The sequence below is a fragment of the Chinchilla lanigera genome, unplaced genomic scaffold, assembly GCF_000276665.1.
Source record: "Chinchilla lanigera isolate Chin_1 unplaced genomic scaffold, ChiLan1.0 scaffold00112, whole genome shotgun sequence".
Classification (NCBI taxonomy): domain Eukaryota; kingdom Metazoa; phylum Chordata; class Mammalia; order Rodentia; family Chinchillidae; genus Chinchilla; species Chinchilla lanigera.
This window is the reverse complement of record NW_004955513.1, coordinates 4621210-4648703: the sequence shown is the minus strand read 5'-3', so window position 1 is coordinate 4648703 and position 27494 is coordinate 4621210. Positions and strand designations below refer to the sequence as shown.

The 27494-nt window shown below is 57.0% G+C and overlaps 1 protein-coding gene and 1 long non-coding RNA gene across 2 annotated transcripts in view; both read right to left on the bottom strand.

Annotated features, from left to right (window-relative positions):
- Window positions 1–8385: 8385 nt before the first annotated feature.
- Window positions 8386–27494, bottom strand: part of Ubac1 (UBA domain containing 1) — a gene marked incomplete in the record, with an annotated part of 19341 nt that continues 232 nt past the window's right edge. Inside the window, 10 exon segments of the mRNA XM_005408533.2 lie at window positions 8386–8890; window positions 12860–12998; window positions 13911–13997; window positions 16799–17018; window positions 17737–17845; window positions 18152–18254; window positions 19252–19359; window positions 22050–22123; window positions 22941–23061; window positions 27325–27494. Of these exon segments, the coding sequence (XP_005408590.1) occupies window positions 8775–8890; window positions 12860–12998; window positions 13911–13997; window positions 16799–17018; window positions 17737–17845; window positions 18152–18254; window positions 19252–19359; window positions 22050–22123; window positions 22941–23061; window positions 27325–27462 (1215 nt within the window).
- LOC106147045 lies at window positions 21051–22043 on the bottom strand. The gene is made up of 2 exons (XR_001231744.1): window positions 21487–22043; window positions 21051–21288 (listed from the first exon to the last, which is right to left on the bottom strand). It is a non-coding gene; the product is annotated as an uncharacterized LOC106147045 (long non-coding RNA).

Below are 27494 nucleotides of genomic sequence, written 5' to 3'. Positions count from 1 at the left end.
AGTGCACCGCCGCCGCGTCACGCAGGCGCGGTGGGCACCGTCCGCAGCCCCGCCCTTTTCCGCAGGCGCAGTGGGCCCCGCCCGCGGCCCCGCCCCAGGCTCGACCCTTCTCCGCCCCTTCCCGCAGGCGCAGTTGGCCCCGCCCGCCACCCTTCGCAGGCTCACACTGACCCGCCCCTTTCCGCAGGCGCAGTGAGTACGCCTGAGCCCCGCCCCCTCCCAGGGCACCGCGCGCCTAGCAACCCCGGGCGAGCCCGTAGTCTGCGCGTTTCTCTTGCCGCGCCAGTCCACGTCCACGCTGGGATTTGGTCGTCCCGGCCACAGCCCCAGTCGCCGCCGGCGGGACCCAGTCGCTCCCAGGGGGCGGGCTCCGGCGGATCCTCAGGGAGCGTCGCAGTGCCGGAGGAGCCGAGTTAGGATTTCGAGGGCGCGGGCAGACAGCCTGACCCGAGAGGATGCTTCGCGTCTGTGCTCGGCAGCCGTCCTGCGCCAGAGAAAGGCCGCGCGGGCACCGGGCACTGGGCTGCTCCACGAGCCCGGAGCCAAAGGCCTGGGAGGACGGGGGAGGGGGCAGGAGGCGGGGAAGGGACGGGCGCCGCGTTCAGCGGGAGGACGCGGCGGGGAGGCGCAGTGGAGGCCTGGGCTGCGGCTGTCGGGAAGCCATGTCCTGGGCAGGGCGACAGCGAACGGAGCCTGAGACGCGGGACGGAACCGCCGCGCCGCTGCGTGCAGAACGAGGAGAGGGGACGTGGGCAGGCGGGGGCGGCAGATACTCCGGGGCCGGGCCGGGCCTCCCGAGCCAGGTGGGGAGTGCGCAGGAGGTGGCCGTGCCCCTTCCACAGGGACCTTCCAGCCCCTGGCAGCGGGCATCGCCAAGGCTGCGCAGGGTACCTTGCCCTGGCATCCTGCAACCCCGCAGAACCCGTCTGTGACTTCCAGTGGTCTCTCAGTGCATCCCCACGGATTTGCCGAAGTCAGATCCGTCGTCCGCCCCACCTGCAGGCCTCTGGCTTCTGTCTGCCCTGGCTGGAACCTCCGGTTCAGCGCTGCCTGGCAGTCTGGAGCAAGCGTCCTTGTCTGTCCCTGACCTGGGGGAGCATCCAGTCCACCGCTGACGGTGGTGTTGGCTGTGGGTTTTCACAGCTGCCCTCTATTGGGCCAAAGTTTCTCGGTCTCCAGTCTGGAGCATTTTTTATCGAGAAATACACTGCATTTCGCCTAGTGCTTTTTGTCTGCATCTATTGATCCTGGGGTTTTCATTCTATAATGTGCCTTGCTAGAACCATTGGTTCATTCTGTCTAAAACGTTTTACATGTTCCTGGATTCAGTTTACTACATTGTTTAGGATTTTGAGCTCCATGTTCATAACAGAAATGGGCTCCCAGCACTTGGGAGGCTGAGGAAGGAGGATCGTTGCAAGTTCGAGACCAGCCTGGGCTACAAAGTGAGCTCAAGGCCAGCCTGAACTGCATAGTGAGACTGTCAAAAAAAAGACGGAAAAAAAAAAAAAAGAAATGGGCTCGCAGTTTTCTTGTGGCATCGGATTTTGGCATTAGGTTACTACTGGCCTCAAAATGAATTGGAAGTATTCCCTTCTCTGATATTTTTCAGAAGCTTGTGAAAAACCGGTACTAGTTCTTTAAGTGCTCTGTTTTGTTTTGTTTTGTTTTGTCTTTTCACTATGCAGTTCAGACTGGCCTCAACACACAACGATCCTTGTGCCTCAGCACTGCCTTAGCCTCCCAAGTGCTAGGGTTATGGGCATGTGCCACCACACCCATCTTTAAGTGTCTTTCAATGCTAAGAATTCAGCATTGAAGCCTTCTGGGTCTGCGTTTCATAGATGACTTTTTGATTACTAACTCTATCTCTTCATTTGGTGTAGGCCTATTCAGGTTCTCTGTCTTCTTGAGCCAGCTTCAATAGTTTGTGCTTTTCGGACATTTGTGCATTTTATGTAATTCCAAAGCAATTCTCAGGACAGGAGAGCTGGGGCAGGGGAATGGGGCAGATCAGGAGCTCATTGTGTGACTCTGGATGGGTGATGTCCCAACACTCCTGACAGGCAGCTCTGTGCAACAGCAGGGACAGGAGGACAGGAATCCCCAAAATGAATATTTGCATTCCTTCCGGTTTGGCTGCGGAGGAGAGCAGAGAAGTGGCACTGGGACCACGGGGAGACACTTGGCATGTCAGATGTTCTGTGGATGCCACAAAAGGGAAAGTCTTTGGACAAGGACAGAAGACAGCCGTTGGTGTCACCTAACCAGCACGAACCCAGATGGCAGGAGCTGGGGCCAGAAGCCTGGCTGCTGAAGGCAGGACAGAGGGACTATGAGTGAGAGGGAAGAGAGAGATGCCCGGACGTTGTCTGGGCTCCAGAGATGTAACGCGGTGCTGGCAGTATTCCCATCCATCTCCTTGGGAGACTTCGGAAGTGGACAGGAAGCCAGGGGCCCAGCCTCTGTCCCCCAAATGAGAACATGGATGAAACCAAGGCAGAGTTGCTGGGTTTGATCAGGGCAGAGCTGCGGGGGGTGGGGGGGTGGTGTGCAAAGGCAGGTGGGTGGTGACACTGGATCACGCAGGGGAGGGGACAGGTAGAAGACCCAGCAGCCAGCCAGAGGCCAAGGAGCAGAGACCAGAGGAGGAAGCAGGCTCGGGGTGTGGCAGTACCGTGGCCAGGGCTGCCAGAACTGCACAGTTATACCCACTTCTGACACTGGAGAAGATGGTGCAGCTCTAGGTGCGGGTTTGGGTTTGTTTTCATATGTAGACGTTACCCTTTAGGAAATTTCAGCTCAGCATTCTGTGCATCGCTCACGTTTCACATGGGAGCTGGCATGTTCCACCCAGAACTACAGGCGGTTCTGCCTTGACCGCATAGGACAAGGCTGCTGCTGAGACACAAGGTGACCAGAGGAACCCAGAAGACTCAAGATTCAAGGAGCTGCTTCCCCCTCTGGCCACTCTTGGAAGCCCTGTCAGGATGGAAGTAAAACCTTTTTTCCTTTTTTGGTACAGGAATTCAGGACCTTGCGCTTGCCAGGCAGGCACTGTGCCGCTGAGCTATATCCGTGACCCCAAAACCTTGATATCAAGCAGGGCAGTGTCCCCATCAGCCACCAACCTGCGGCTCAGCAGAGCCCTCCAGAGTGCACCAGGGCTTGGACGCTCCCCAGACGCTCCCTCTTCTCTACAGTTCTGTTCCGAGCCTCTGCCCTCGCCTCGGGGGAGCTCTGAGAGTCCCAAACCCTCTTCTAACCCCTCAGTCTGCCCAGCCCCACCCTGCTTCTCCTTGTAGGATTCTCTGAGCAAACCAGAAGGAATGAGGCTGAGCAGAATGTGTGCCTGAGGGGGCAGAGTGCACACTGTGGCAGCCGGGGACACAGGCCCAGGGGCACAGGCGGGCTGCTAGGACGGAGGGGGAACACAGCACCACGTGAGTTCCCAAGCAGCAGAGAAGGCAAACCTCACCTTTATTAACTTGGCTGTCACTCCTTTGTGAAAGCAGAAGCGACATCTTTTTTTTTGGTCTTTGAGGCAAGGTCTCGCTATGCAGTTCAGGCTGGCCTTGAGCTGACTTTGTAGCCCAGGCTGGTCTCAAACTCTCAGCGATCCTCTCGAGTGCTGGGATTACAGGCATGCACCATCACACCTGGCCTGACATCTTCCTATTTTAATTCTGATTCCCTAAGTCTAAAACTGTGTGTTTTGATCTTAGAATAAACAGGCAAAAGCCACAAGCGAGGTGCCGCCTCTCATGGGCATTTCAGCTATGCCTGGCTCCTCACAGTGGGCAGCCTGTCCTCCAAGACCCACAGGCCCTGCCCAGTGAGGCACCACTGGAGAGGGGACAGCCATTCTTTTTTTTTTGGTACCAGGAATCAAACTCAAAGCCTTGCACCTGCCAGGCAGGCGCTATGCCGCTGAGCTATGTCCCCAGCCCTGGGACGGCCACTCTTGTTGCCTCTGTGAGCACAGAGGCAGAAAGGCCACGAAGTGGAGAGGCTGAGGAAGGGACAGTCCACTACCAACCTGAGTGACTCAGCAAGTGTCCTGCAGCAGGACCATAAAACATGTGCCCACACACTCCCCTCCCACTGCCACGGCCCAAAGAGACTTCAGGATGCACTTGAGCTTACATGACAGCAAGGGGGTTCGGGTCTGTCCCTCGTTGGGCCTGTGCAGGCTGGGATGTGTGACCTGTCCCCTTACCTCCCACAGCGCCAGGTCCACCCAGCAGAACGGAGACTCCACAGGAGGCCAGACCGAGCCGGTCCTTGGGGTTCAAGGCCAGGCCAGGCAAGGGCCAGACCCCAGCTCAAAAACAAAAGTCCCAAATTTTATGTTGTGTGTATTTTAGCACAGTTTAAAAAATATGTATGCTAGCCAGGTGTGGCAGTGCACACCTGTAATCCCACCACTCAGGAGGCTGAGGCAGAAAGTGCCACAAGTCTAGAGGCCAGCCTGGGCTCCATAGTGAGTTCAAGGCCAGCCTGGAGTACATGACAAGACCCTCCCCACAAAAACAAACAAACAAAAAACTAAAAAATTTTAATTAAAAAATTGCCTATGCTGAACTTAAAATTCAGAAAGAACTCAGGGTTTTTTGGCTTTGATGTACACAGCCAAATTATTAAATTTGAAACGAGTTAATATTCACTAGCTCCTGGGTTCACCTGTGACCCTCTAGTGACTACGTACACAGAAGCTGCCTGGAGGTCATAGGTTACTGGGCAGCACAGACACCAAAGAACATCAAGCTGACCTCACGTCTGGGTCACAGCCCTCCTGGGCTCAGGCCACCCTCCTGCCTCAGCCTCATACGGGCATTCTTCACACCAGGTAGCTCATGCAGTCTGGCAGATGCTCCTGAGAAGAGGGCTTCTTGTGACACCCTTGGGAGGCCTGAGTCAGGTGACCCCGAGTGGCTTCACCCTCTCCAACGAGTGATACAGCCTCAGCTCAGCATGCACCGGCCCTGAGTTCCATCCCAGCATGGCAAAAAGGAACATTCTGTTCTAAAGAAAACTACTTCTGCTAAGGAAAGCAAACCAAATTTCTTGTCTTTTTTAATGTTGGTGTGAGGTGGAAATGCTGAGTTACTGGTGGTACTGTGAAGGTGCTGAGAGTTATAATCCCAGCAACTGCTCAACAGACAGGTACAGTCCTCCTGGCCAGGGCTTCCAGAGTGTGGCGACCTCAAGAGCCTCCCGGGTCATCCGCAAACAGCCCAACCTGCCGCAGGGTCCATGGGGCCAGTGCTGGTGGAGGCAGCTTCACTGGCTCCCAGGGTCAAGACACCCTGGCGTGCCCTGGCTCACTCGCAGTATTAAAAGTGGCTACATGGCAAGTGGACCACTGGGCCACGTGCAGGCCTACGGCCAGGGCCGTGATGAGCTGCCATGCAGACAGCTGCTCCGGAAGAGTGCAGCAGGCGCTGCCACGGCAGAGGACCTCACCCTGTACTGCAGGTTCCTGCCCAGCCCCGGCCCTGTCCCACAGTCTGAGAGCCCCCTCTGTAGTGCCTGGGCCTCACCCCCCAGGCTCCGCCCCTCGCCCATCTGCAGAGGTCCTCCCTGCTTGCCTGCCTTCTGTGCCCCCCCTGCCCTGAGGTGGCTTTGCAGGGCCCGGCCACAGTGAAGCTTGTGGAGAAACCACAGGGTCTGAACAAGCCACTGAGGCCCAGCTTCACGCTGCCATGCCGGGTCCACTTGGAAGCATGGAGGCCAGGCTGGCCAGGGCCAGGGCGGGGAGGACTTGGGTCCAAGGCGGTGTCCCTCATGAGGCCAGGACGCCGACCAACCTGACCAGTGAGGCAGGAGAGGGCAGTGGCGCGATTTGTGGCATCAGGGCTTCCCGCCCCACACCATCACTGCATGACCCACAGGAATGGCCTCTGGCAGGCTCAGGCAGGGGCCCGCCTGGAGCAGAGCGCAGAACCCAGCCTCACCCTCTCCAGGCCCCACGCCCACCTGACAATCACAGGGAGCCTTGGTAAAGGGCCCGCTGTCTAGCTCTCCTCCTGGACCTTCCCCCAAGGACTTCTGCTTGTCCAGCTGGCCCCACTCACAGGCTGGGCCCTGCAGCCCACAGATGACCAGCAAGCAATGGGAGAGAACAGCAGGCTCTATACCCATCAGAGCTAACCCAGCATCATCCTCCCGGCCCCGGTGCAGCACCACGGAGGCAGGCACATGTGTGGGAGGTTGGCTCCGTGCGCCCGGCCACCCAGCCCAGGCCTGGCCCTCAGGAATTCTCAGGGCTGCCCTCCTTCTCCTCTCTCCTGGCCTGGGGGCATAGGCCTGGCATGCGGGTCATAGTAGCCAGCGGCCCATTCCTACTGGGGGATGCTACTCAGCTGGTTCCAAACACCCCAAAGCCAAGGTGGGGTCCTGTGGGCCATGGTCTCCCACACCCCAGCTCTTTCTCTTCCACCCCACAACCTGCTTCTCATACACCACTGCTGCTGGGTCTAAACGTACAGAATCCAAACTAAAGTGTGCCTGCTTTTTACAGCACTGGGGACTGAGCCCAAGGTACTCCACCACTGAGCTACATCCCCCAACCTTTTTGACTTTTTGCTTAAGACAAGATCTTACCCAGCTTCCAAGACAGGACTCACACTTGTGATGCTCCCCACTCAGCCCCACTTAAGTGCCAGCATTACAGGCATACGCCACTGCGCCTGGATGTGCCTGACACCCTTAAAAGGGTGTAATGAGAAACATGTCACTATGTGGGAATCAGCACTTTATGAGGAAACCTGCTCCATGTAACAGCACCTTCAGGCATAGCGTGGACGTTCTGACAGCAAATTCTAAGAGTGAACCCACAGCTTGGCTGAGGCCAACTTGAGCCTATTGTACCCAATCTCCAGAGGGCCCAGGACCCATCTGGCCCTGCCCTACTCCTCAGACGCCTGAGGCCATGGCACCCCTTTGTTCCCTGCCCTACCCCACTTCCACCAGCTGTTCCATGCAGCATTTACAATGCCATCAAGGCCAACCAGCCCTGCCACCAGGGGCACAGCAGAGTGCCTCCCGCAAGAGGGCCGTGTGCCAGGGACCCCTCATGCCTACAGCTAAGACAGGGCCCTGGCAGGACTCTTCACCCTGGGCCTGGTGGAGCAACCAGCCTCCAGAGCCCAGAGGAAAACAAGAGTGAAGCCCATGGCACAGCACCTGCTGTGAGGGACGACAGGTCCAGCCCATCTATCTGCAGGTGTTGGGCCTCGTGTCCCTAGACCCACAGCCACACCTCACTGCCGGCAGCCTTCACAGCCCTCGCATTGGCAGTGGACGCAACCACTCAAGGCCAGCTCCGGCCGGGTAAGTGTTCCTGCTCTCCATGGGTGGGTCACTGGGGCAGCAGGAGCCAGCGTTCAGCGAACTCAACAACCAGCCTCAGCCTTCACCCGACCAAGCCTTCAGAGACGCCCAGGTCTGCCAGTCACTTTACCACCTCCTAAGGTGATGGCCCACAATCCTACCTGCCAGACACATACTGAACCCCAGGAGAGGCTCCTTGCAGGCCACCTGCCCATGTGCCAGTGACCATAACAGTGCACTGAGCACCCCAGCGGCCAGGCAGGGAGGAGAAACAGCACCCCACAGGGCAGCGGGAGTCCTCCTGAACACAAAGCACCAGCAGCTACAGGAAGCCTCAGCGGGTGGACTGCTGCGTACCCCTGCAGCTCCCCAAGACAACATGGGTCCATGCTCTGCAGACGGGGCAGTCCCACAGCCCCATCCCAGGCTGCATCAGCAGGGCATAACCTGCTCTCAGGACCAGGCCACGGGCAAGGCATCCACCCTGAGAAGATGCCATCTCCTAAGCCCCATGGTGACTCAGTGCAACTGCCCAGCGCAGGAGCACAGGGACCCGGGACCATTGTGGAGCTGGCGCCTCAGGCGGCCTCAGCCCTGACCCGAGCCTCAGAGTCCACCCTGCAGGGCAGCACAGGGCGGAGATGACTGTACCAGACCAGCGAGTGGCACCGTGTTCTCAGCGCAGGTGACCAGCTGGGAGAGGTAAGCTCAGCCGAGGCCCCCAGTAAGCGTACTGCAGAGGGCAGGCAGGGCTGTGCTGCAGGGACCGCAAACACACCTAAGGCCAGGTGCTGCAAGCAGCATGAGGAGCGGGGCTCTCAGAGAGAAACTCACCTTCTCATCTCCAACACCAAAAATGCTCAGGGAAACAGGGAAGGCAGGTGTGTGCTGGTCTACCGACTGTGCCCCAGGCAGAGGCACGGTCAGCTCCAGCATCACCACTCCCAAGACGATCGGGACAAGGCGTGGAGGTGGCAGTAAAGCCTATGCTCTGGGGACACACTGGGGAGGCCGGCGATGTCTCCCGGGCACTGAAGGAGCACATCGACAGAAAGTAGGAAAGGGTCAGTTTATTACAGAAGCCACCCGACTCACTTGCCATGGTAGCACGCTGGGCATAACACTGGCTTGGACACACCTTCAAGTCAGGGACAAGCAGGCTTCCTGGCAGCATGTCAGGTGCTTCTAGTAGCACTTCCAGAGCCCAGCAGAGCACCTGGAGGGGGCGCCGATCACCACCCGGCAAGACAACCCTTCCAGGAACGCCAGTCGGAAGCTAGGAGCGCGGGCCTCACCGTTGCAGGAGCAGTAAGGCAGGGAGGGACAGCAGCCATGGCACTGGTGACCCAGACCCAGGAGCTGGAGACGGCTTCTGGGCAAGGTCACCTCTGCCCTGCCCAGGGAGGCTGCGGCCGAACAACCGAGGAGGACAGGGCCACCTACGCGCGGTTCAGCGTCTGAAAGATGCGGGAGATCTGCAGCATGACCGGGCCCGTCTCCGGGTCATTCATCCACTGTGTGCTGTTCAGCGGGTTCTCCAGCATGTCTTCAAAGGCTGTAGAGACAGCAGAGCTGAGCCCAGTGCCCTGATTCCCCATGGGGTGCTGGCAGGGTACAAGGCACAGAGCTCTGCCAGGACTGTGTGGGGATCACTGGCAGTGCTCACCATGTGTGCAGGGGCAGGGTCAGTCCCAGTACCACAGACACGGAAGGACTGGAGCTCACCCCAGTGCTAACTTGGCCTGAATTCACAGGCCCTGCCCACCCCACAGACCACTCAGCAGATCAGAAACAGGACGGGTGTCCCACAGACCAAGTGGCCACTGGCCTGTCTGTGCTCACAGTGCGAGCTCTGGAAAGCCATGTGGTGGCAACTATGCAGACCTGAAAACCATCCTAACCTGCACCCCAACTTCCACCCTCACCCGGAGCAAATAACCAGACATACAGAAGACTCATGCACACTGGCACTGCTGCAGTTACTATCACTGAGTTGGAAAATCTAGACATTGAACCTTAGGAAAATGATCTTTAGAGATCGCCACTGAACATGTAACCAGAGACTGGGGTTAGCTCAGTGGCAGAGCACTTGCCTAGCAGGCACGAGGCCCTGGGCTCCATCCTCAACACTGCAAAAAAAATATAAAAATAAAAATGTAGTACTTCTTACAAAACCCAGTGCCTCCTGGCAAAAAGTCCCATGAGCAGCCACCCTGAAGGAGCAAGTTTGCACTGCACCCAGCCGTCTTAGTGGCAAGGCCACCCCAGAGAGGATGACCCTTTGTCCGGGGCTCCTCACCTCCATGCCTGCGTGGTGTTGGGGGCTGTGTGGGCTCCAGCACTGAGTCCCGAATGCTCCAAGGCTGGAGCTGTGGTTGAGCACCTGGACCCTAGCTCGGGGGCTCAACCTGCACTGCAGGGACCTGCAGCCACTCAGGTGCAAGGAGGACCCCAATGGGTATGGAGCTAGAGGGAACTGGTTCTGCTGTGTGCATGGCAAGAAAACCCTCCCAGGCTCTAGGAAAAGTCTCCCGGTGCTTCCCCGACAAGACCCTGAGAACCAGGTCAGTTTCAGAGAGCAAACCCAGAAAGCACCTCAGGACCTGTGAGAAGGCGGCATCAACAGGAAAGGGCTGCTCCGTACACAGACCAGGAGCCCTACTTGCCCCTGCCTCCCAAAAGATCGAAAAACACATTCCAGAAGGTGAACGAGACAAGCAAAACCATGAGAAAAGAAGTCAAAATGGAAAAGTGCATGGGTGAGTATTTGTCTAAGGAAGGACTTTTGTCTTTTTATTTTTGTCAGAGCTAGGGATTCAGTCTAGGGCCTTAAGCGTGCCAGGCAAGGATGCTTCCACTCAGCTACATCCCCAGACCTTTTCTCATTTTATTTTAAGACAGTGTCTCACTAATTTGCTCAGGTTGGCCTTGAACTTGCGATCCTCCTGCATCAGCCTCCCAATAGTGGGATCATAGTTGCAAGATACCACACCTGACCTTCTGTGCTGTCTTAGCTTCTGTGTTTCAAACATACCATGAGATTAAAGTGCAAATGAGGGGTTAGCAACATGCCACAAAGGGCAGGTTTTCCTAAGACACAACAAGCTACTTACGAAGAGCTGAATTTATACTGCAAATGAAAAACAGCCCAACGCTGCATGTAAGACGAAAGACACAAGCAGCCGATGTAAGAATGACGTTATAAAGAGGAAAAGGAGCACAGAGCAATCTGGGTGGCAGAGTGGGGGCTGCGGCCAGCACTGGCCAAAGGCAGAGCAGGAGAGCATGCTGATGAGTAGCACCTAGGAGACTCCACAGTCTGATGTGGTGGCCGGGTATGTACAGCTGCCGGTCCCCAGAGGACACAAGCTGCGCCCAAGGACTGGGACAAGAAAGGGTCACTGCAGCAGGAGGTCCCGCAGCCATCTAATGACCAGAAATGGGAACTGTATTTGCTAAAAGAACCCAGACCATGTCCACCGAATGAATCACCTGCCCTCGGCCAACAAGCCCCTGTTTCCCAGGCAGTCAGGATAGAGGAGCAGGCACTGCAGTAAATCCCCCAGCGCCCTAAACACCATGGAAATGGCACAAGGGAGAGCACCTGGGAGGGGATCCCAAGATGCAACTCGCACTTTCACCCTATCTTCCTTTCCCAACTTCCCATAATGAATGTTCTGTTCTCTCCACAGAACAGTCATTGCTCAAGACTCACATCAGGAGTGCTCACTTCCAGACTTCAGCAGGCACATCTTTGCATAAGTGTGTGGCCAGGCAGGCCAGCCAGGCTAAAGAGCAGCACAGGGAAGCCAGGATGGCATTGACACATGGAGCTCGGCAGCAAGCCTCACATCTGCAGCCACAGCTAGCTGAGCCCTGTTACCCCAAGGGCAGATGCTCTGCCCCAGGGATGCCCTGCTGTGAGGAGCAGCCCGTCAGTGCCCAAGTTCAGCCCCCTGACCAAGACAGGTGTGTGCCCTGGGCAGTCTGCCTCACAGAGGGAGGAGGGGGGACAGGAGCCAGCCACACAGGAGGTCAGCAGACAGGACCGCAAACCCAGCACCCGAACTGGAGGGAAAGAACTGGCCTTTACCATCAGATGGGTCCGCAACAAACCAACCCACAAAGAGCAATGCCAATACCAAACATGGAAAAATAACAGCTCGATAAAAAGGCCTCTGGAGAGGTATGAGAAAACTGAGACAGACTTTGGTACCAGGAGTGGGGTCACTGCTGTAACTGTACCTGACCATGTGATTCAGGAGCCTTTGGGACCGTCTTGTGGGAAGGGTTTGAAAAGGTTTGGAGATATCAGCTGAATTAGCAGCCCTGGAATGCCTTAGACTGTACTGGATGAGAGATTCTGGTCAGAGCCAAGAAGACCAAAATGCTGACAGAAAAGCTGCTGGTAAAGACCAGGCTCGGGGGGTTTCTGCTGGGAAGGACTGCACTGGGTGCTGGACTCACAACAATGTGTGTTATGCCTTGGCAGAAAGTTTGTCTGCATTTTGTTTCTGTCCAGAGAGTTTGCCTTAGACTAAGCTTAAGGATAGAAGGCTAATTAATCTTGCAGAAGAAATTTCAAGGCAGTCTAATTTGAGGCAGTGGTATGGCTACTCTTAAGGGCTTTTAGCCAAATCTGTGTTGAGAATCAAGAGCAAGAGCCCAGCAGAATGATTTAAAATGTTGTGAGTTTGGCCAGAAAGGAAATTCCAGTAAAGCAGTAGTCTACAAAGATACAGCATAGGAGAGCTTAGTTTCTGAGAAGGGAAAGAACAATGGAAAATGTGGTCTGAGGGCAGCAGAAGAAGCACCAGGGGGCCGGGGATATAGCTCAGCAGCACAGCACCTGCCTGGCAAGCACAAGGCTCTGAGTTTGATTCCCGGTACCAAAAAAAAAAAAAAAAAGCAGCAGCAGCAGCAGCAGCAAGGCCAGGTTTCTACCCCTGCTTTAGTTTTCTTGTTTCTGAGATAAAATACCCAACACCCAAACTTGAATAAAACAGATAAGAACTTATACAGCACTACCCTACACTGGCACTTCAGGTACTCCAAAGATGGTTTATGGTCAGGAAAGGATCTGTGTCGGTCACCCGCTAATACCCTGCCACCTCACACACTGAGCAGCTGGGGAAGCTGACGTGGAATTCTGGAGCTAATTTCCAGGGACACAGAGGGATGACCGTGCTGTTTGTTAAGCTGAGTGGTTCATGCACAGCTACACATTAGTTACAGACACTATGCATTTTTGTATGCACACAGTTAAAATAAAAATACACAATTACCAGAGAAGTCCTGTACAGATAAGCCAAAACCACACCAACCTCCCCCGCGTAAGTGCTGCCTACATGAGCCACCAGCACGGCTCACCTGATCCCGTGGGAGCCCGTCCACCCACAGTGGGACTGGGCTCCCAGGCCTGGCCACTCGCACACATGTGTCTTCAGGAAGCTGTCCTGGCCCCAACGCCACCTCAGCAGCACCTGTGTCCCCACCCAAGTCAGCGTCTCACAGGCACACATACCTAGCAGCGTCTTGGGGTTGGTCAGACCCAGCTGTACCACTGGGTTGTCCAGGATGGCCTGAAAGAGAGGGCTGCTGGGGTCGATGCCCTGGTCCAGCTCCTCAGGGGACGGCTTCCGGTCCCCCAGCAGCCACTCGCACTGCAACCCAAGAACATGGGGACCTGTTAACTCCTTTTGGCGACACTGTGGACATGAGCCCCACGCCTGGCCCTGTCCTGTTCTGCGGCTCCTGGCAGGTCCCAAGCACTGCTCACACTGGAAGGGACCCCAACGCAACAAGCTGGGTCCCATCCAGTGCCATGCATGCCCAGCCAGGCTGAGCGAGAAGAGAGAACTGGCCTGGCAGTCTTAGCACCTGGCACTGCAGCTGAGCCTGACCACTGCCTCGTGCCCAATCATGGAATGGGGCGTCAGCATGGCCTCTCCGCCCAGCCCCATTCTAGAGAAAGAGCCCCACATGACAGTGTTTCTCCACAGCCAGTATACCCAAGAGGACTGGACATTCAGCTCGACACTTGGGCCTCACCCTGTCTGTCCACAGTGGAGGCCACCAGCCCACCCAAGCCTGCACCTGGGCTCCCATCAGCAGCTGGCCTAGGGACAACACGGGACTCGATCTCAAAGTATGAGCAGGAACACACATCAACAAATTACACACCCACAGAATATGCACACAGAAGGCACTGTTTTTAGACAGGCAAGGCCCAGAATTTTCTCAGAATTTTCAGTGGGGTGGGGGCTACTGGGGATTCAACCCAAGGTCTTTGCACTGAGCTACATCCCCAGCCCTTTATTTTTTATTTTGAGACAGGGTATAAGCTGTCCCAACTGGGCTCAAATTTATGATCTTCCTGCCTTAGCCTCCCAGAGGGCTGGGATTACAGGCATGCATCACCCTGCCTGACTAGTACCTTCAAAGCTGTGTGCCACCTGAGTCTTCTGCCCTGAAGTGAGCAGTGTGGGGGCACAGAACACAGCTCATCTGACACCCCGAGAGCCAGGGGACGCAGACAGCAAGGCACAGCACAGGCTGGGCCCCGCGGTACTCACGGCAGCATTCTGCTGGTTGTTGTTCACTCTGAGGGCATCAATCACCTCCTTCTCATCAAAGCCCATCTCCATCAGGGAAATGACAGCCTAGGCAGAAGCACACAGCCAGTGAATACCAAGCGCCGGACGCTGCAGCCGGCCACATGCACAGCACCTTTCCACGTCCAAGCCCTCGCCCCAGCCTGAGGCTTCCCTGGGCTCCAGAGTCCCACAGCCTTGGCGAGCGGGACCTGAGTGGAGAGAAGCAGCCGAGCTGTCTCCAGCTCTCGCATCTGTGCCACGAGCAAGCAGCTCAAAGCAGCCCAGCCACCCACCTGCCCTCACCCCGGAGACTGTGTCATCCAAGAGTAGCATTAGAGAAAGGTTAAGCACATAAATCCAGCTTAAATGGAGACAAAAATGTCGCACTTAAGAAAGGTGCTTTTACTCCAATTTTATCTTTAAAAGACAAACTAAAATTAATTTTAATAACCAGTATCTAACACTGAGGTTCTAAACGTAAACATACACTAATTCATAGGGTAAATGATGACCTAACCTTCAACTTTTTAGGGAAATGTGGCCAGGGATACAGCTCAGTGGCACAAGCGCCTGCCTGGCAAGCACAAGGTCCTGAGTTCAATTTCTGGTACCAAAGAAATAAGGAAATGGACACACATTTTCAGGGCAAAAATCCTGTAACGAGATACCACTTTACGCTGCACTTTTATAACATACTGCTCAAAGAGTGCTACTCCTCGAGAAAAACTTCGAGGCCCTCAATTCCCCAAGGATGCCGCCTGACGTTCTCAAGACCAAGCCCCACTGTCTTCTCTCCTACCCCTCTCAGCTCTCCCCATGATGCCATGACCCCCTGCACAATATGCACATCACAGACAGACGGCCGGACGTCTTAGAGACCCCAAGGACTTCGGTGGTGGTGGGAAGAGGCAGGAGGCCCTCCAGGCGGAAAGCTGACAGAGAGCCCTACTCTATCTGGGGTCTCTCTCGGCAGCGTGGCTGGGAGCTGCCTACGTCCAGGGGCTCATGTGCACACAGTGAAGTCACCCACCCCAGGCAGTGGCAGTGAAAGGGCCCCTGGGCGGGAGCCTCCACACTGCAAAGGCCACGTGGAAAGGTCTGGAGACCACCAAACCCCCGGATGGGATGGCTCTTCCCATCCATTCGCTCCTCCTCTCTCAGCCCAGGAAACGAGGCCCTAGCACTTCTGGCCACGCTCGGGTGCCTCCTGCCCCTGCCACAGTAAGGACCTCCTCCAGCAGCAGTGGGGAGTTCGGTGCTCTTTTCGTACAATAGCCGAACTAGGACACTGGTGGCTGCTGGCCTGGGCCCAGTCTCAGGACTGGCACAGAAATCAGAGGGCAAGAGGCTCTTACTGCTCTCAAGCCCTGATGCCCATCTCAGGAGAGACCATTCTACAGACTCTTCTAAAACAGAGGAATAAGTACATAATAAAACAGAGGTGAGGAGAGGGAATGGCAGTGGGAAAGTATCTCAGCAAAGAAAACAAGCGAAAATTAATGAGCCGGGCATGGTGGCGCACGCCTGTGATCCCAGCACTTGGAGGCTGAGGCAGGAGGATAATTTCGAGTTCAAGGCCAGCCTGAATTGCATAGTGAAACCCTGTCTCAAAAAGACAAAAAAAAGGGGGCGCTGGGGATTTAGCTCAGAGGCACAGCGCCTGCCTGGCAAGCGCAAGGTTGTGAGTTTGATTCCCGGTACTGGAAGAAAAAACAAAAAAACCAAAAACAAACGAAAAGACGACAAAAAAAAAAAAAAAAACCTGATTTTTTCATAAAAGGGCTGAAAGTGGTACACCCTGTAGTCCCAGCTGCTGAGAGGATGAGACAGGAGGACTAGGGGTTTGAAGCCAGCCTGGCCAACACAGGGAGGCCATTTCTCAAAAGAAGAGGGTGTGGAGCTGGAGATAACAACAGGAACTGATCACCAAGCAAACCCATGAGGACCAGGCAGGGCCAAAACCCAGCAACGCTCAAGCCTGCCTGCCTGCAGGACACCAAGAACCCAGCTCAAAACAACTGTGTAGGAGCCAGCTCCTCAGAAGAGGAAGACAGACCCCCTGCCAGGCCCTAGAAATGTCGCCTGAAACAGCACAGAAACTTTGCAATGCAAGATGCAAGGAACTCACAAGATGGGGAATTCAAAAGTGACAGAAATCGTCCCAACAGGGGCTGGGCGGCACCAGCAGGGCCTACAGAGCTGAAGTGCAGAGCCCCTGGCATGTGTGCGCCCCCGGCATGTGAGACCCCTGGTGCAGCCAGGACAAGAGGCGCAGAAGGCAGACCTGGAGCTGCAGCTGATGCGCAGGTCTCCCGAGGGCAGGCAAGATAAACACTGGCCCTGGCTGGGTGTCCCGCTCAGACCTGCAGAAGCACACTAGGATGCCTCCTGCCTGCATCCTGGCAGCCCGGTCACATGGGGGCCACATGGGGTCCCCATGGGGGAGGCCCCGAGAAACCCACACCATACCCCGAGGCAGAGGCAGGCACATAGGAACAGACACAGCTGTGACCCACAAGGAACAGAGGTCACAAGGAACCAAACCCCAAGACCCAGCCCAGGAAAGTGGACCAAGCAGAGGCAGCAGTGAGGAAGGGCCATGGACAGGCACCACAGGGCCTCGAGCAACAGCCAGCTCGGCCAGGGCCCCCGCACTTCCCGCCCCATGCCCGCTCATCTGCTCCTGGCGCTGCCCATCCTTGCCCTGCGGCTGCGGCAGCACCACTGTCCACTGTCTTCTCAGGAGACGACTAAGGAAATGAGGCCCTGCCATCAGGCGAGGACAAAGCAGCCTGAACTGGGACGCGCAGGTCCACCCTGGCCCGGCCTCCGGACAGGCAGCGTGGGGTGCAGGCGCACATGCATACCCGCGAGTCGGCCCGGAACTCCCTTTTCCTGCGGATCCTCTTGAAGATCTCCGTGAGCTCATCCCACTCTTCGTCTTCCTCAGCAGCACCCACTGCGGCCTCGGAAGCGGCGGCCGCAGCGCCTGCCTCAGCCTGTGTGGCCTGTCCTGGAAGAGGCGTGTCGATGGCCGGGTCTTCCGCGTGCTCGATCAGCCACTCCATGGCCTGCGGCACTGACATGCTGCAAGGGGACAAGACCCTTCCCAGCGCTCCCGGAGCAGCAGCAGGGCCGCCCCCCCCCCCCGCTGACTAGCCACAGCAGGCCACCTTGCAGACCAGGCTCCGCGGACGTGGCCTCTGCAAGGCCCCGGCCCAGCACAGGGTCCCAGGCGCATGGGCGCAGGGAGCCCGAGTGTGGCGTGGGGCAGGTTCTGACCTAGGGTTCTCGAGGACACCTGGGTTCAGTCCCCAGCACTGCAAAGACTTTTAAAAGTCTGACAGGGCCAGACCAGGAAGGACCCAGCCCTCAATGCCTTCTGCTCTGGAATCTGAGTGTCTATGACACTGACTCAGAAAGGCCACGAGCATCCCTGTCCCTGGGGGCCCTGGCTCTGGCCGTCAGGGTGCAGCAACGCAAGAGCTCAGCAGACAGACCAGCCAGCTCATGGTCCTGCACACAGGCCAAACCTAAAACGCTCAGTGCCCCTGCAGTCCCAGCTACGTGGGAGGCTGAGGCAGGACACTTGCTTGAGCCCAGTAGTTTGAGACCAGCCTGGACAATATAGAGCCCCTATCTCAAAAAAGGCGAGACAACAAAAGCCCTACTGTGAGACAATAAACTAAGCACCCCAATGTGTATGTGGGTGACTGAGGACACAGAGCCTGGAAACGACCCCGTCAGAGCTGGGCAGGGACAGCACGGCCCAACCCTGCATCTGCAAGGCAGGGGCCCGACCTACTGGTTCAGCCGCAGTGCCTTACAGGCCCTGCTCTCGGGAAAGCCCATCTCCGTGAGCTGCCGCAGGGCGGCCTCGTCCACACGGTCGTCCTCATCCTCGTCCAACATAGCTGCAGGTGACAGGAGACATGTGAGGGGCTCTCTCGACAGGGCAGCCCCGTCCACACCCACAAGCATCTAGCAGACCTGCCACCTCAGGACAGCTCACTCCACCCCTCCCTGCCCCCCCCACACACGAGGCTGAGGGACAGTGGCACGGCCCTGGAGAGGCAGACCGGACAGTGCTTGACTGCCAGCTTCCACGAGGCTACAGGCACAGGTGACGGAGCACCTGTGCATGTGCGCATACGCGTGTGTGTGAGCCTGTGGGTACGAAGGCACACAGGGTTACTTGCCCACCTGGGCTCTGCCCATACCATTTGCCTTCTTAAACAGTTCGACTGCATCGGGGTTCAGGGCTAACAACTTCTGTGCCACTTCAATGAGAGACACCAAGATTTTCCGGAGCTCTGTCTGGAACTGCAGCAGGGATGAAAGGAAAGACTTTCTGAGTGTCGAGCAAACCGACTTGACCGGCACCGCCATGCCAGTGCCCAAAAGCCTGAGTCCACACGGCACTGCCCTCCTTCAGGGGTGGCCGGACAGTGGAGAAGAGGCAGGACAGGGGTCAGCTCATCCCTCAGGAGACACCACAGCAAAGGAAGGGGCTCCATGTGCCCGGCAGCAGACGCGTGTGCCACTGCTGCTGAGAGCCAGGGGTCCTGCCTCGCCTGGGGCAGACAAGCAAAGTGCCTGGCCAGCACTCAGTGCTGTGGATCTGGAAACCCCACTGGCCACCCCAAAGCTGCAGAAGCATGAACAAGGAGCTGGCTCGACACCCCTAGACTCTCTCTACCCCAGCTCCCCCAGGCTCAGCCTGGAGACCAGGAGCAGCCTCGCCACCCACCACTCGGGGCTGGGCAGAGGTGGCTGCAGCGGAGCACACGGGACCCACTGGGGACGCCCGCAGAGAGGCACCTTCCTAACTCGACCCAGGGCTCACAGCAGCACTTGAATCAGACTGGGTCAGGTGAAACCAAAGGTGGCCACGCGCCATACCCCAAACCAGTGTGCCCTCGGCCTGCGTGGCTCACACAGGCACGGCCAGTGCTTCTGTTTCTCAGGCCAAAATGACTTGAGAGCTCAGACATCGGAAAGAAACTCAGCCAAGGCTCGGGCAAAACCCTCAGGTCCACGCAGGGGGAGCCACGCTTCTCACCGCGCCTCCCGGTGTCTTTTTAATTTCTTCCTTTGAAATAATTTTAGATTTAGGGAAACACTGCAAAACTAGTAGAGTTCTTGAATATCCTGCCTCACTCTCCCTGAGCACTTTTTGTTTTGATTTGGGGGTTTTGCTCACGTGATCCTTCTGCCTCAGCTTCCAGAGTAGCAGTGGTACCCACTTCCCCGAGCACCTGGCGAGCCCCCAGACGTGCTCCCACCCTGCCCCACCCAGCACGTGCAGGGCGGCACTCACGTCTCGCATGGTGGTCTGCACTGCGGCCCGGTCCACGCTGCAGGCGGGCAGGCTGGCTGTTGCCCGGAGTATGGCCTCCTTGTCTGGAGCCTTTTGCTCCTGCTTCTTCTGCACAGAGGGGTGGGAGAGTCCACAGTGAGCTCAGGGACAGAAACTGAGACAACAGGGTCCCCCACCACATTTCCTCCAAGCAAGAGCTGCAAACCCCGTGGAGCTGGGGGTTTGTGGGGAGCTCCGTGCTCAGCCTTGGGGACAGAGCCCAGGTGAGGTGCTCGGGACCTGACCCCACACAGTTAGCCAGAGTGGCGGGAGGACAGAGGAGAAGCTGGCCCAGTCACAATCCCAGTGCACTGGGCCAGAAAGGACCTGAGAGGCCCCACTTGGACAGCGGAGAAGCCCGGAGGCTGGAGGGCAGCTCATCCTTGTGCCAGACACAGCCTCACTGAGCCCGACACCGGGATGAGGACGGTGGAGATGACCAGAAAGCAGGGAGAAGACACACAACCAGGAGGGAGAGACAGCGGCAGACTCAGGAGGCACAGAGGGGCGGACAGAGCCGCAGGCAAAGGCCAAGAGCTCATGGGCCCACCATCCCTCCCAGCCACGCCTCAGGACAGAGGCCACCGTGTGGCTGAGCTCTAGGGGCCAGCATGGGGCCAGTCTACTCCCTAGAGAAACCAACTCCCTCCTGAGAGTCGAAAGCCAGGGCCCTTAGCCCACGGAGGCCCAAGCAGCTCCTCCCCAGGCCAGCAGGAGACACAGCCACCTGGGCAGGACAGGCACAGCCACGGGGTCAGCCAGCGGACAGCACAGACTCTGGCACAGAGCACCCCCAGGAGGCGACACCCAGCCAAGGACAGAAAGACAGGGTGGACCAGGACGACAAAGGACAGAAAGTAAATGGGGAAGGGAAAGGCGGCAGCCGGGGAGGAGCTGGAGGAGGGGCACACCCTGACCCGCACTCAGCACAAACAGCGGCCACAGGTGGACAGGGGGCGAGGAAGCAGGCCCAGCAGCAAGGGCCTGAGAGCCAGAGACAGAAGGAAAGGGGCAGGAGAGGAAGTTATCAAACATGACCCGGGGCAAAACCTCCTGAACTCATACATCGGAATCCCAGCGCATCACAGCCAGTACAGAAAAGGGACAACGTGTGCACCATAGCCCAAGTTGGACCTGAAGGCCCCACTGGAGCAGGCCAGGGGAGAGCTCCCAGGTGGGCCGAGGGCAGCACAGTCTCAGCCCAACATGACCCAACCTCCCTCCCTAGAAGCCCGAGCAAGTTGCTCCCACCAAACCAGGAACGAGGCAAGATGCTATCTGTGCTGCAGCAGCAGGACCTGAAGGTGCTGTCACCTCCCACGCTGCAGCTGGGCTGTGCACCTAACCCACAGGGGCCCTGGCGTAGTCAGGCGAGGCCCCACCAAGACATGGCTCTGCCTCTAGGAAACTCTGCGGCCGGTGGCAGACAGAGGACACACCAGGGGACCAAGGTGCCTCCAGGGGCAGAGCTGACCCCTGCTAACACCAGCAAGAGATGGGGCCACAGCGGGCAGCAGGAGGGATTGGTGGGTGCTGCCATCTGCCTGAAGAAACCAGAAGCAGCTTCTCCCCAGAGCATGCAGCAAGGAACACAGCCGGGTTCCGGACGTCACGCCCAAGACCCTGGACAAGAAACCGCAGGAGGGGTGAACACAAGACACGCACTGCCCTACGGAGAAATCTGTGACAGTCTGCTCATGGAGAGGGAGAGCTACACAGTCCTGACACAGAAGGAAGAGAGAAGAGGGGCGCCCAGCAGGTGCCTGGTACACTGATTTTATTGAAACTACTGATTTTATTGAAACATTTGTAATACTTGGCTTTTAAACACATGTGTTCTTTTGATTTAAACAATCATAGAACCACGATTTAACAGCTTTCAGGGCACATTCTGCAAACAGGTGCAGAGGAGCGGAGGGCGGTCAGGGGGCTCTGCTGCGTCTTGCACACTGCCTGCTGCAGGCCACCGGCTGTGCCAGAACCCTGCTGTCCGCCCAGCTGTAAGGTGAGAACTGCCTATCACTGCAGTTCTCAGAGCAGGCCTGGCCCAGCAGACAAGGGTGCACCCAGACCTCTCCCTGGTCCCCTGCCAGTCCACACCTACACTGCAGCCAGGTGCGGCTTAAGATAAGGCAGCCCAAGCCCAGGGTGCTCCTTATATATCCATGGCCCAGAGGAAGCCCCAGAATAGCTCACCCGCTCTCAGGCCATGGCCCAGCCCCAAGAGGCCAGCTGCTCTCTCCAGGGCGAACACACTCCCCGGCCTTTCTGACTGAGGAAGAAATGCCAGCACTTGGGATGAACCGTGAGGTGAGCAGCTGCTTTGTACCAGGGCGCAGGCCCCAGAAGTGGTGTAACAGCAGAAAAGGCCGCGCGCAGGACCATCTCGCACTAAGGAACGAGCCTGGGGTGACCGCTGCAAACACCGCGGGGTCTCTACAGCAGCAGTTTCCAGAGGACACAGGCCCAAGTTTGCCTTGCAAGAAACAGACAAGAGAGGCACAGCAGCCTCTGGGACAGCGGTGCAAACCGTGCCGCCCTGGCTCCGCACGCCTGCTCCCGTCCTGCGCACAGGGCCCTAGCAACGCTTTTGTCGTACAGCACCTATCCGGCCGTTCGAGGAGAACTCGCAGGGGTTAAGCCAAGGGCAACGCAGCACTTTAAGGGCACGGGCTGGGCCAGGCCTGGGAATGAGCAGACAGCCCAAAGCCTGGGGACGCTTCACTGAGCAAGCTCGCAGATGGCAAGCTCGCACTCACCTTCTCCTCCGCAGAGACCTCGGCCATCTTAGGGAGGGGGGCGGGGGCTCGCTTTTTTATCAACAGCAGGACATCTGGGAGGAAACACACCACATCTGTTACATGCAGCCGGCCCCACAGCCTAAGCGCGTGAAGGGTGCTGCTGCTGGGTGCCCTTCGTGAGCACAGAAAGCAAGGCTCCCTCTGTATCACCCTAAACCCGGACCCACCCCCATTTCCATGCTTCCCTCGTAGCCCTGGCTGACCTACAGGCTCTTGGGTGGGCAAGGACAAGGCTGTAGGTCACTACATTGGCCTGGCAGAGTCCTGATGACCACACAAAGAACTGGTGAAAATCTTGCAAAATACCCTCGCTCTCATGGGCTGCTGTGAACCAACAACCTGAGGCATGGCCGGTCGCCAACCCAGGATGGTGGGCCACCTCCCATGGCACTGGGCCGGGCCGACAACCACACTCAGGGGAGGTCTGTGAGCAACATGTCCAGGGCCCTGGCTTCCAGGACTTCTGAACCAAGTCGGTACTTAAAGGGCTCTAAGCCCTGAAGTGGACTGCGCAGCAGTGCATCTCACTATGGGGCCTCAGACAACAGGCACAACCATCATTTCAAGCCAGAAATAAAACCCGCAGAAGCTCCAGAGTCTGGGTTTGCTCTGAGCAGAATTAAAAGTAAAGCTCATGTTTGGCTTCTTGGATGTCCACTGCTTGCTCAGATTTGATCTCTGCTCTTTTCCACATATACTCCACAACATATACTTTGTTAATGAAGGAAAAATAAAACCAGAGTCGGTCCAGTTTTCTCGCTCACAGCCAACTGGGGCCACAGACACCATGTACATATGCATGAGGCCTCTGTACTCCCCCACAAACCAGGATCCATCCCACCGTCTCACCTCGGTCTTGCACGTTCTCCTCCAAGATGGTCTTGGTGTCACTCAGCACCCTCTCAGAAGCAGCGTGGATGAATTTGTGGTGGGTGACGCTTTTGGGGTCCTCTAGGTTCCCATGAGCACACTGAGAGATGAAATTAAACAATGCATAGAAGAAAGTACGTCACAATCCCCACAGTACACAGCCTGACACCCACAGCCAAGTGGGCATTTACAGGTTTTCTCCTGAGCTGAGACTTTAAAGCACAGTTGAAATCAAAGGCCAAGCGTGGTGGCGCACCCCTGTAATCTCAGCACTCAGGAGGCTGAGGCAGGAGGATCGTTGTGAGTTCAAGACCAGCCTGGGCTACAAAGGGCGCTCAAGGCCAGCCTGAACTGCAGAGCAAGACCTTGTACGCCACCACACCCAGCCCAACTCTTTTTATTTTATTTAATTTTTTGTTTTGAGAGGTGTTGCTATGTTACCCAGGCCAGGTTCATACTTGAGGTCCTCCTGCCTCAACCTCCCAAAAAGCTATGATGATAGGTGCGCACCACCATGCCCAGCTGGACAGTCATGTTTACATCAAAAAGGTCCGTGGTTTCCTGGCAAACTAAAGACCCAGGTGTCAGGTGTGCCCTTGTCTCCTTCCATCCACATGACAGGAGTGGAGGCACAGCGAAGAAAGAAGGCTGGCTCCCAGAACCCAGAACCAGGCCGGGCCCACTGAGCACTGCGGCCTCGGCTCACCGAGCAACGCTCCCACTGCAGATGCCGCTCAAGGGTCCCCTCCTGGGCCAGCTCAGAGGGGACCATGGGCACGGAGCTCTGTGTCCACCCTGCAGCCCAGCAGTGCAGGCGGCACAGGAGGGGGAGGAAGGGCTAAGGTCCTCGGCCACCACAGAGGCCATCCACCCACAGCGGTGAGGACATGGCACCTTCACAGGAGACATGAAAAGCCACTGACACCGGGGTCCTGTCCAGTCCCACAGCTGCCTCACAGCCCCGCTGCACGCTGCTGGCAACACTGCTGCTCACCTCAGCAGGCTCCTCTCTCTGCGAACACCACTCGGCTGCCCAGGGCACACATGTGGCAGGACAGCCTGTGTGGCTCTGGGCATGGCCTGAGCACCAAGCGTGCTGCGGGACAGCCTCGCAGTGCCTCATCTGAGTCCAAACAGAGCGTCACCCCTGGCTACTGCCCACCTCAGCCCCACACCACATGTCACCCTGGACAGTGGGGCCTACTCAGCTCCAGCCCTGCCCAGGCCCCATCTTTCGGGTGGGAAGAGTGGAGCGGCCTTGGATGCTGCAGCAAGGATCCACAGGAGCTCCCGTGCTACAGCACGGTGCAGGCTGGGGGTCCAGGGGTGCTGGCTCACATCATGGATCACCAGGGTGCACACACAGTCATCTATGTCAGAAAAGGAGATGCCTGAGAGGCCAGGGACACGCTCCTGGGGCGCTTTCCAACGTCCACAGCCTGCAGGAGGGTATGGTCACCCCAGGACGCATCCACCCGGGATGCCCAGCACCACAGTGTTCCAGGCCCCAGCACAAGCCAGGCGTGGCACCCGGACCCACTAAAGTTTGCACACCACCTTCCCCTGCAACCCCAAAGGCCTGGAAATACCCGGCATTCACTGTTAACTAGAAAAAGCAGGAAAAATTGAAGTGGGTACCCACTCTCAACACTGGCATTTTAGGAGCAACTAGAATTTTCCATTACTGTCAAGACTGAAAACACAGTTTTGAGAAAAGGTCATGAGGACTTCCAGAGTCACCACACATTCCCCAAAACTGGCAAGGCCATAGGGCACAGGAAGCAGAATCCAGCCAACAGCCAGCTGTGCTGTTACCACTGACCACAGAGCAGGGAGCTCCGCTTCCCTTGAGCTTGGCAACACTCTGCTCCCAGAAATACGGCGTGAGCCAGTTTGTAATCCTAGAATTTGCAGGTAATTCCAGTTGACATGTGAGGTTCAGAATACAGTCAAGGGAACCCAATTTTCTAAAACAATCATCCTGGTTTCCAAAACCTTGTACTGGCCCACACCATGCCAACAGCACACCAGGGATGTCACCCCTGCCATGCAGGAGCCCGCCCATCTCGGCATCTGCACACGCACCCCAGTGAAGACCTCTGGGCCCCACCCTGTGTGCTGTGTCATTGCAGAGGAGCCGTGCCTTCACGTCTGCTCAGACCTGATGCACTCTGTCACGTGCAGAGGACCTGAAGCTCCACAGGGCCACAAGGGAAAGTACTGTGCTCCATTCTGGCACTGATATCACAGAGAACCACCCCTGCCAAGGGGTCATTTTCTTAACGTCATTAATGCCCTGTTAGACTAAAGCACCCGCTTGTGCCTCTGCCAGACCTGAGCGACAGACGCCACAGACTGCCATGGTGAGCCCACTTTGGATAGAACAAAAAAGGCAAAGGCAAAACAGCAATCCATTTCCTTAGAGTTAGGACAATAATCCCTCTTACTATGGCAGTGGGCTCCCAGCAATGCCGGGAGTGGAAGGATAGAGGGGAAAATGGGAGGAAAAAAACCCCGCACAACACTAGTGTAGGTGTGCGCTGGTGACACTGGGAAGGAGGAAAACAAGCTAAGACACACGCGTCTTAGCCTCACTGCCCATATGCAGGCCCTGGCTTCCAGGGTGACATTCAAGTGCACAACTTGAGCCTATCCCTTCCTACCGGGGCATTCTGACTCCAGGACAGATGGAACATTTTCTGATGGCTCAGCTCTCCAGTCCCATAATTTCTGTCAGCTCTTTGGGCATGAAATTCCCCTCCTGCTCAGATCCTCCACACCTGGGGAGACTGCAGAGTGGAATAAAATCTCAATTTACAGGAAGATAATGACAAAAAATCCCAAATGGTACAATCTCAATACCCACTGGAACAATAAACATCACAAATAATTAGCATCATATTGAAACTGGCTACCTAATTAACCCAAGTGCTCCTGAAGTTTATTAGTAAGCATCCATGGATCATTTCCTAGTCCCCTTCGCAAAACACTGCTACGCCCATGATGTGAATCCATACCCTTAGTGAGTTAAACTCAGTGCCATGTTCCAGAGCCCTGCGGCTTAGAGCTGACAATCTTTTTTCACTTCTCCCATAGATTCTCACGCTTGTCCGGACGCTCACTCCAGGCCAAGTTCTGGGCTTGTGTGTACAGACCAAGCCACTAAGCAGCCCACGGCAGGAGTGTGGCACTGCTAAACAGTTGAAGCATGCCGGCTAGGCTATAAAAACACAAGAGAACAGGCAAAACATCACACACCTGTAACCCCAGCACTGTGGCAGCTGAACCGGAGGATCACCTGGAGAGCTGGCCAGCCTGAACTGCAACGTGAGACCCTAACTCAAACAATGAATAAAAATAAGAACTAGAATACAAGACAGCAGTCAGCACACCTGCCCTCGAGCGTACAAACCTCCCTGAGCGGCTCAGAACCCTACACTCACATTCAGGGCACTGTGCTCCGAGGGGACTTGTAAAGGGTGGGCCACCTCCCACCACCTCTGACAGTTACAGATGAAGCCCACCTAACCACGCTCATAAGAGAGCCGACAAAGGTCTCCTTGCCAGCAGTGACTCCAATCGTAACTGCAGGCTCACCCTTTGAGACAACGGCCTTATCTTGGCGGACAACCTGTCAAGTGTACAGATACATGACTGCTCCCACACAGTCCCCACTAAAAAGCTGTGGCCACCTTTAACCTAAATTCTCCCAGGAAACCCTACAGCGCCATGTCTAGCACTTCCCTAGGCCACCGGGTCTGACGGACGCCTGACAGTACCTCACTGAGTTAGGCGTGGAGGGAAAGTCTCAAGAACTAGCTCCAAACCTCAGCAACCCAAGGAGCTAAGGGGGACCGCCACCTAAGGAGCGTTTCTTCTGAGTAGACTTCAACAAGTGGCGCCTTGGGAAGAGACCCCGGTCTGTACCTTCCCGCTAAATGCATTTCACCCCCACTGAAAAGCAGCGGCGCTATTTTAGGTGACCTGAGCACAGGGCCAAGCCCAGGCTCTCAGGCAGCCTCGGGAAACAGCTCCAAGCAGCTGCTCGGCGGCGAACAGGAAGACGCCTCTTCTCCCACAAATGCTGGACGGCCAGGAGCCTGTCTCACCCGGACTCCACCTTTCCGGCCTCGGGCTCCCCTCCGCCCCACCTCCCGGTTAACTGCAGAAAGTGCAGGAGAGGGTGGCTCGGGGAGCCACGGCTGGTGGCTGGCCGGGGCGACCCCCGGGGCTCAGGTACCGAGAAAGGGGCGGAGGGGACCTGGGCGCCGCGGGCTGCCCGGCAGGTCCAGGTCGGATCGCAGGTCCAGGCGGGCTCCGCGGTCGGCGCCGGGCGGGGCGGGGGCGCGGGGCTCGGCCTTACGTGCTTGAGGCAGCGCTCCTTGAGCTTCTCCACCGACGTATCCTCGGTCGCCTCCTCTAACCACTCGGCGCCGTCGGCCGCGCAGATGTGCAGCCGCAGCACCTTGCCCGCGAAGATCTTCTCCTCCTGCACGAACATCGCGCCGCCGCCGCCCAGGCCTGCGCCGGCCG